We start from the raw sequence: 10,303 nt of genomic DNA on the forward strand, positions 1-10,303 counted from the left end.
AAAAGATTTTGGAATATTTTATACTGGGAAATTTGGGTATGAAAATTTCGAGCATCTGAACACCCCCCAAATCGCGATTAGAGCCTTAATTAAGGAGATAAATCGATTTAAATGTTTGGAAAGTACACCGGCCGATATATAAAGGATTTTGGAATATTTTATACTGGGAAATTTGGGTATGAAAATTTCGAGCATCTGAACACCCCCCAAATCGCGATTAGAGCCTTAATTAAGGAGATAAATCGATTTAAAGGTTTGGAAAGTCCACCAGCCGATATATAAAAGATTTTGGAATATTTTATACTGGGAAATTTGGGTATGAAAATTTAGAGCATCTGAACACCCCCCAAATCGCGATTAGAGCCTTAATTAAGGAGATAAATCGATTTAAAGGTTTGGAAAGTCCACCAGCCGATATATAAAAGATTTTGGAATATTTTATGCTGGGAAATTTAGGATTTTGAAAATTTCGAGCATCTGAACACCCCCCAAATCGCGATTAGAGCCTTAATTAAGGAGATAAATCGATTTAAAGGTTTGGAAAGTCCACCGGCCGATATATAAAGGATTTTGGAATATTTTATACTGGGAAATTTGGGTATGAAAATTTCGAGCATCTGAACACCCCCCAAATCGCGATTAGAGCCTTAATTAAGGAGATAAATCGATTTAAAGGTTTGAGAAGTCCACCGGCCGATATATAAAAGATTTTGGAATATTTTATACAGGGAAATTTGGGTATGAAAATTTCGAGCATCTGAACACCCCCCAAATCGCGATTAGAGCCTTAATTAAGGAGATAAATCGATTTAAAGGTTTGGAAAGTCCACGGGCCGATATATAAAAGATTTTGGAATATTTTATACTGGGAAATTTGGGTATGAAAATTTCGAGCATCTGAACACCCCCCAAATCGCGATTAGAGCCTTAATTAAGGAGATAAATCGATTTAAAGGTTTGGAAAGTCCACGGGCCGATATATAAAGGATTTTGGAATATTTTATACTGGGAAATTTGGGTATGAAAATTTAGAGCATCTGAACACCCCCAAATCGCGATTAGAGCCTTAATTAAGGAGATAAATCGATTTAAAGGTTTGGAAAGTCCACCGGCCGATATATAAAGGATTTTGGAATATTTTATACTGGGAAATTTGGGTATGAAAATTTCGAGCATCTGAACACCCCCCAAATCGCGATTAGAGCCTTAATTAAGGAGATAAATCGATTTAAAGGTTTGGAAAGTACACCGGCCGATATATAAAAGATTTTGGAATATTTTATACTGGGAAATTTGGGTATGAAAATTTCGAGCATCTGAACACCCCCCAAATCGCGATTAGAGCCTTAATTAAGGAGATAAATCGATTTAAAGGTTTGGAAAGTCCACGGGCCGATATATAAAAGATTTTGGAATATTTTATACTGGGAAATTTGGGTATGAAAATTTCGAGCATCTGAACACCCCCCAAATCGCGATTAGAGCCTTAATTAAGGAGATAAATCGATTTAAAGGTTTGGAAAGTACACCGGCCGATATATAAAGGATTTTGGAATATTTTATACTGGGAAATTTGGGTATGAAAATTTCGAGCATCTGAACACCCCCCAAATCGCGATTAGAGCCTTAATTAAGGAGATCAATCGATTTAAATGTTTGGAAAGTACACCGGCCGATATATAAAGGATTTTGGAATATTTTATACTGGGAAATTTGGGTATGAAAATTTCGAGCATCTGAACACCCCCCAAATCGCGATTAGAGCCTTAATTAAGGAGATAAATCGATTTAAAGGTTTGGAAAGTCCACCGGCCGATATATAAAGGATTTTGGAATATTTTATACTGGGAAATTTGGGTATGAAAATTTAGAGCATCTGAACACCCCCCAAATCGCGATTAGAGCCTTAATTAAGGAGATAAATCGATTTAAAGGTTTGGAAAGTCCACCAGCCGATATATAAAAGATTTTGGAATATTTTATACTGGGAAATTTGGGTATGAAAATTTCGAGCATCTGAACACCCCCCAAATCGCGATTAGAGCCTTAATTAAGGAGATAAATCGATTTAAAGGTTTGGAAAGTCCACGGGCCGATATATAAAAGATTTTGGAATATTTTATACTGGGAAATTTGGGTATGAAAATTTCGAGCATCTGAACACCCCCCAAATCGCGATTAGAGCCTTAATTAAGGAGATAAATCGATTTAAAGGTTTGGAAAGTCCACGGGCCGATATATAAAGGATTTTGGAATATTTTATACTGGGAAATTTGGGTATGAAAATTTAGAGCATCTGAACACCCCCCAAATCGCGATTAGAGCCTTAATTAAGGAGATAAATCGATTTAAAGGTTTGGAAAGTCCACGGGCCGATATATAAAGGATTTTGGAATATTTTATACTGGGAAATTTGGGTATGAAAATTTCGAGCATCTGAACACCCCCCAAATCGCGATTAGAGCCTTAATTAAGGAGATAAATCGATTTAAAGGTTTGGAAAGTACACCGGCCGATATATAAAAGATTTTGGAATATTTTATACTGGGAAATTTGGGTATGAAAATTTCGAGCATCTGAACACCCCCCAAATCGCGATTAGAGCCTTAATTAAGGAGATAAATCGATTTAAAGGTTTGAGAAGTCCACCGGCCGATATATAAAAGATTTTGGAATATTTTATACAGGGAAATTTGGGTATGAAAATTTCGAGCATCTGAACACCCCCCAAATCGCGATTAGAGCCTTAATTAAGGAGATAAATCGATTTAAAGGTTTGGAAAGTCCACGGGCCGATATATAAAAGATTTTGGAATATTTTATACTGGGAAATTTGGGTATGAAAATTTAGAGCATCTGAACACCCCCCAAATCGCGATTAGAGCCTTAATTAAGGAGATAAATCGATTTAAAGGTTTGGAAAGTACACCGGCCGATATATAAAAGATTTTGGAATATTTTATACTGGGAAATTTGGGTATGAAAATTTCGAGCATCTGAACACCCCTCAAATCGCGATTAGAGCCTTAATTAAGGAGATAAATCGATTTAAAGGTTTGGAAAGTCCACGGGCCGATATATAAAGGATTTTGGAATATTTTATACTGGGAAATTTGGGTATGAAAATTTCGAGCATCTGAACACCCCCCAAATCGCGATTAGAGCCTTAATTAAGGAGATAAATCGATTTAAAGGTTTGGAAAGTCCACCGGCCGATATATAAAGGATTTTGGAATATTTTATACTGGGAAATTTGGGTATGAAAATTTCGAGCATCTGAACACCCCCCAAATCGCGATTAGAGCCTTAATTAAGGAGATAAATCGATTTAAAGGTTTGGAAAGTACACCGGCCGATATATAAAAGATTTTGGAATATTTTATACTGGGAAATTTGGGTATGAAAATTTCGAGCATCTGAACACCCCCCAAATCGCGATTAGAGCCTTAATTAAGGAGATAAATCGATTTAAAGGTTTGGAAAGTCCACGGGCCGATATATAAAAGATTTTGGAATATTTTATACTGGGAAATTTGGGTATGAAAATTTCGAGCATCTGAACACCCCCCAAATCGCGATTAGAGCCTTAATTAAGGAGATAAATCGATTTAAAGGTTTGGAAAGTACACCGGCCGATATATAAAAGATTTTGGAATATTTTATACTGGGAAATTTGGGTATGAAAATTTCGAGCATCTGAACACCCCCCAAATCGCGATTAGAGCCTTAATTAAGGAGATAAATCGATTTAAAGGTTTGGAAAGTCCACGGGCCGATATATAAAAGATTTTGGAATATTTTATACTGGGAAATTTGGGTATGAAAATTTCGAGCATCTGAACACCCCCCAAATCGCGATTAGAGCCTTAATTAAGGAGATAAATCGATTTTAAGGTTTGGAAAGTCCACGGGCCGATATATAAAAGATTTTGGAATATTTTATACTGATATGTGGATGGTTTGAGGCGGCATCTGAACTATCATTCTTATAGAAAAGATTTTGATAAAAATCTCGTGCATTTCACCTGCATGAAAGGTGGGTGCAAAATGAGTTACAGGAAGTTCTCTAACCTAAAACAGCACATCATCACAAAACATCCTCTTCCGGCACATCTCGATCCAAGCCACTCAAAGTTAAACGCACCAACTATCGAAAAAGAACGAGAAGCATTAGATGAAAATGGTATCAGTGATCTTTGCACCGATCCCGAGGAATCTGGAACGTCAAAATCTGGAACTCTTCATTTGGAATATTTGCGCCAGTTTGCTGCTATTTCTGTGTGTCGTCTGAAAGCTGACGTTTCCTTAACAGACACGAAAGTTTCCCAGATCATAACCTTCTGTCAAGCGATAGTGGACCAAATAAACGGATATATATCTCAAACGGTGGAAACATTTATGGACCAATACACAGCTCACATCGATTCACAGCAAGTTGTCCAATTGCAAAACAGCTTACTAATAGACAACATTTTCAAAGATGTTTCTACACCTACGAAGCAACGAGCCTTCCTTAGCAAAACAGTTGGGACGATTCCGGAACTAAGGACAATTATGCTGAAAGAACGGGAAGGAACACGTTTCGTAAAAGGAAAAGAAGCCACCGTTAAGGTAATAGTATCTTTTTATGTGTAAGGCAAAATACTTATTTTTCCGTTATTTATCAGGTTCAAGATACGTTTCAATACATCCCAATTATAGAATCGTTGAAAATGATTCTAAGATGTGCTGAAAATCGTACTGCAATGGTAAATCAAATAGCAGCTTACAGTGTATCTAACGCACCTACAATATATGAAAGCTTTACTGACGGAAACTCCTTTAGGAACAGTGCATTTTTTGAAACACACCCGGATGCTCTTAGAATAATTATTTATGAGGACGATGTTGAGCCATGTAACGCATTGAGCTCAAGATGCGGTAATAAAAAGATCGCAGCTTTATATTTTAAAGTTCAGAACTTGCCAAGACAATTTAATTCTTCAACAAAATATGTATTTTCGTTGATATACGGAAAGTCAACAGATGCCAAGCGGTACGGTTACAATAGAATTCTAGAACCACTCGTCGAGGATCTGAAAAAGCTAGAAAATGGTGTAAAGGTTTACTTTGGCCAAGAGGAATACTTAATGCGAGGAGCGATAATTGTAATAGCTGGGGATACACTAGCGGTTCATGAGCTGTTTGGTTTGCTGGGACCTTCCGCCAATATGTTTTGTCGAGAGTGTACAATATCTAGAAATGAATTTCATTAACATCCCGTCATGAATACGTACGCACTACGTGACGAACAGTGGTATAAGGAGAATCTAAATCGACTTCGAAAAAAGAAAATAACATCAACAGAGTGTGGATTGAAGCCCGCAGGATGCATCTTAAACGACCTTCAGGAATTCCATATAACAAAAAACCATTCATTCGACACGATGCATGATCTGGCTGAAGGAGTGATACCGATAACGATTCAATTGGTTCTTTCTCGATACTACAAAAATAAGAAGCTTGGATTTACTGTTGATTTTATCAACCATCGACTTGCAACATTCAATTATGGCTACCGTGATAGAAAAAATAAGCCATCGTCCAACATTACTGCTCAAATGCTTCTTCAACCTAAATCTCATCGAATGAGACAAACGGCGTCTCAATATCTACTTTTTCTAAGAGCTTTCCCGTTCCTTTTCAATCATAAAGTACCACATGATTGTCCATATATGACTCTCATAAGTTGCCTCATCAATATAACTCGTATATCGTTTTCACCAACAGTCCCAGATTTTCTAATAGCGGAACTTGAAATTGGAATCACAATGTTTTATAAAATGTATTTTGATTTATTTAAACGTCGTCCAAACAAATTACATCATCTCTATCACTACCCAGACTGCATTAAAGAAATTGGACCGTTGCAACAATATGATTGTCGTGTTTTTGAAGCAAAAAACAAAAATATAAAAATACAGATGAACGCTGCAAAAAATATCAAAAATGTATGCCTCAGTTTAGCTAAACGACAACTGTTTGCGCAAGCTATTAGCATCGCAGAACGTCCGTTCAAAGATTGTTTGACTTACCAATCTGGAAAAATGTTTTTAATCAAGAATATGAAATCAGCTCCCTTGTTGATTTTCAATTCAGAGGACCGATGTTTTTCTCCCAAAGAAATGGTATTCAATGGAGTTCAATTCTGGACTAATTGTGTTGTATCAGTCAAGGATACCAACCTAAATGGGCTCCCTACTTTCGGAGAAGTACGAGAAATTGTCGTGATAGATGACAAAGCCAAGATTCCACTGATATTGTGGGAAACAATTGATTTTGATGATGTGCTGCAGGCGTACCAAGTTGAAAATACAAAGCAAGAAATGTTAGTTTCTCTGGAAAACATACATAGTCACACTACTTTTGCATTTTGGAAAACATATACACCCCATTACATATCGAAAAGAATATATAACAACGATTATTTATAACAGTTGCTAAGTTATCAACTACTGAAAAAATACAAATTTTAACAGTTCACGAAGAAATCGTCGACGTAGAAACGTTTTCGCTGCTGGATGAGACTGATTTCAATCGTTTGAACCTAAACACTGGACAGAGGAAAAAAAATCAAAAAATTCAAGCTGAAATTATCAGCAATTCAAAAAATACTACAAAGGAATCTATCAAAAATGAACTTTATGAGGAATATGAATACATCGAGCAAGAGGACGAACTGGGCGTTTCATTGGAAAAGGTAAACTAATTTATGATTATAGAACAGTTGCTGTATAACGTTTCAATATTCTTTATTTTTTAGGAATTTGATATTGACTGTGTGTTCCAACAGACACCAGAAGGCCGCAATATTATCGAACTGTTGAAGGAACAAAATTCGATCAACAGCAAATTGATCAAAGCGATCACAACCGTCCTGCCCGAGTAGCACACTTTCATCACAATAAGTTACAGCAACTTTTTTATGACTGAAATAAGTCGTATATAAGTTTCTACAATTGATTTGTGACAAGCGTGCTACTAGGGTGAGCGAATACCTTATCAATAGGTTTGGGTAGTAAGTTAATTTTAATTAAGCTTAATCGTAGATTGTAACGTGTAACGTATGGTATTTTAGTGTGCGACAAATAGTCCCTTCATGTGTTGATAATGCGGTAAAGATGCGATTTGAAATCTTTTTGAACAAAATTGGGAATAGAATTACTATTTTTGTTTGACCTATGCTTCTATGATTGTCCTATGTCCTTCCTATGCTTCCACAAAACATACAAATTTGAAATTGCTACTCCTTGTTTGCTGTGCTACTACAAACAGAGAGTAGCAATTTCAAATTTGTATGTTTTGTGGAAGATGACATTTGTGCCTTTGAAGTTTCACGCTAAGGCTTCCTTAGAGTATCACCACTTAAATGCCATTCATGATTGTCAACACAAGTACACTGAAGCTACTTTACAACACTATAAGACACAGGAATTCGCCGAAGAGCGCGGTGGGTAATGCAGATCACTCATTACTATTGGTCGGCTGTCCATCAAACTGATTTCTAGTGCTGACCTAAGAGGAAGAGGAGACAACTGGCTTCTTACTCTTTTATCTCTATCTCTATCTCTATCTTACGCACTTCAAATCGGCCAATCACGAGCTGGTTCGCGTTTTACAGAAAAGTGGTTCGTTTTCGCCCCCGTATTGTCTCCTCTTCTCTTAGGTGCTGACTAGTTTATGTGATTCAAACTGGTTATATACACACACAAATCAACTCAATAGATTAAAGCTGATAACTAGCAGTGGGTAGACTACAACTCCTCCCACTCTCTTCGGGTGATTCCTGTTTCATAAGTGCACGTCGGCCTTGAAAACATAACACGGCAGGGAAAAATTAAAATCACAATTAACGAAAACTAATTACAATAAGTGTTACTGTATTATGTACTTTTGGCCTATGAAAAGTTGATAGGCCCTTTTCAAATGTTACGCGAAATTTTATTAATAGATTTTTTGCTTGCTTTGCTTATTCATAGCCATCCAAGTGCACATCATAAAAATGTTGTGGCACTATCCCTGGTTAATAAATATGATGTTTTGAAATCGAACAGCGCAGCTATGCCGCAGGTACGTTAACTTTTTTTATAATATATCCATAATCATGTGTGTGTTTATTTACATTTATGTTTAGGCCTTATGGTTCTATCCGCATGGACGAGGCCATGGTAGACATAGTGGCAAGTTGCACTACCATATTGAGTACATGGTGAAGAAATTTGAGAAGCAGATTCGTCGAACAAAGGAGGAGAATGCTGATTCTGCAAAAGCACACAACGCTGCCAACGATGATTTAACCGGAGATGGATTGGTTGATATGGTAAAATTTCTTGCAGGTAATATTCTAAATATTCAATATAAAGTTTTCCGTTTTTTTCAGATTACTAAACTGAAGTTTATTGTACCATCAGAAGCGTCGTTCGAGGTAATCAAAACCGACTGGATGAAAACAGTTGAAGCTCGAAATGTATTGCGAAAAAAGGACAAATCAGAAGATTTGGCAGACAAGATGACTGACATGTTTCCACTGTCAACTGCATTCAATGGACTATTGGTATTAATGCAACTATTACTTTGTAACAACTTCATTCTAAGTTAACTGTTCATATATTTTTTTAGATAAACTTGGATTTCACGCAGATGTTTCCTGAAACTATCGAAAATAGCAGCAACTGGAGTCTGCTGCAAGATAAAGTTCTAACAAAATTCAAACACTTCCACCCTACTGTAAACACTCGTAAGAAATATTTAATTGTTCGACATGTTCCACTAAAATTTACACCAGGTTTATTACAGAATTTATTCGATCATTGCTAATTATTAAAGAAAAGAATCCATCCCGTGGAGCAAAACGGGCTAACAAAGGTTCACAAAAAATATCCAACCTACTAGAAGGGATTGTCGAGTGGATAAAAAAAATGTATGTGACTATTAATGAAAGTTGTTGATATAATGTTTAATACGAATTTTTACTGTTTTTAGCCGGAGGATGACATCAATCAGTATGTCGTGGGCTATCGGAGCACCAAAAATCCTGTGATGATCGTCAAAGCACAGTTGTACGCTGAGGGCGAGTGTTATATCCGCATCGGAAAACGATTTTTTTCGGTAGGGTCCGAAATTGAGCAAGCGTTTACCACATTGATCAAAACGCACTATTTTTTTAGCTACAAATTTGAACCAGCACATGCGAATTTTTTCTCTCTTTTTACGGGAGCTATTTTAAACGTGGCCAAACCATCAACTACTGTAACTGATTTTCTCGTTCAGTTGAAGTAAACTTATATTGTTGTATTATATGGTTAAGTTTGTTACTTGTACATGTATTTGTATTCGCTTTCGTTTTTTAAACAATACTTGTTTTTTTTTTCAAAGATTTAACAAGATATATTAAACATGATTTGATAGATCGATAATCAGTATTTAAGGAAATTTCTTCAGACATGTGCCGTAAATGTATACATCAAACAAAGTTTAAATAATATTACATCTCTTGATTGTATGTCCGCATGTCCGAAGAAGTATCTTCAATCTTATATTTTTTATTTATTTTTATCCCAAATCTTTTTGGTTAATGTTGTGCTGAAAGTTCAGCAGTGTCATAAAATTGCTGGAAATACAGCAAATAAATTTAATTGTGGGTTTACTGATCGTTCAGCAAACCAAACTCCAGTTTGCTGAAACTACAGTTAAGTGCTGTCAGTTTCATGAAATTTAGTTTTGCTGGAAAAACAGCAACATTTATTTTGCTGGACGGATTGCTGGTTTTACAGTTCGGCAAAATCCAGCAAAATGTTGCTGGTTTCCAGCAAAAAAAAAATAGTGTGTAGATTATAATGTGCGTGGGCTTGGGTATACATCAAGCTGAACATTGCATTAGGTCCTAAGTAACATTGATCGATTCTCTTCGTCTACTTTCTCTTTCGTTAATTCGTTAATAACATGTGCACATAACAGTTTCTTGTTGTGTTTGTCGTATCACATGCTAGATGTAAGTTTATTTTATCGATATGTGTGCTGAAAATACCTGGTAATGTCTGAAGATGGCCGTGGGGGTACAAAGAGAAAGTCGAAGAAGAGAATCTGTCAATGTTACTTAGGACCTAACGCATTATTCAGCTTGATTTAAACAGTTGAATGACGACGATAAGCGTTGATGACAAACGAGAAGAGTGCGCTTGACTTGAGTTAATTGGGGTAGTGGTTATTTCTCACCCCAGGGAGCCTGGGTTCAATCCCAGTCGGCGCCGCCGGGATGTTCTGA

At 36.4% G+C, this 10,303-nt stretch overlaps 1 protein-coding gene across 1 annotated transcript; it reads left to right on the forward strand.

Moving 5' to 3' along the window:
- The first annotated feature begins 5,069 nt into the window (after positions 1 to 5,069).
- LOC135707901 (uncharacterized) lies at positions 5,070 to 9,318 on the forward strand. The gene is made up of 10 exons (XM_065229811.1): positions 5,070 to 5,226; positions 6,519 to 6,739; positions 6,803 to 6,924; positions 7,025 to 7,057; positions 8,019 to 8,109; positions 8,174 to 8,359; positions 8,420 to 8,593; positions 8,659 to 8,776; positions 8,836 to 8,963; positions 9,022 to 9,318. Exons 1-10 carry the CDS (start codon positions 5,130 to 5,132, stop codon positions 9,316 to 9,318), a joined length of 1,467 nt encoding a protein of 488 aa, XP_065085883.1. The 5' UTR covers positions 5,070 to 5,129.
- The last annotated feature ends 985 nt before the right edge of the window (positions 9,319 to 10,303 follow it).

Source organism: Ochlerotatus camptorhynchus, unplaced genomic scaffold, assembly GCF_037179485.1.
Source record: "Ochlerotatus camptorhynchus isolate MF236.1 unplaced genomic scaffold, CSIRO-AGI_Acam_v1.1 ptg000323l, whole genome shotgun sequence".
In the NCBI taxonomy this organism is placed as follows: Eukaryota; Metazoa; Arthropoda; class Insecta; order Diptera; family Culicidae; genus Ochlerotatus; species Ochlerotatus camptorhynchus.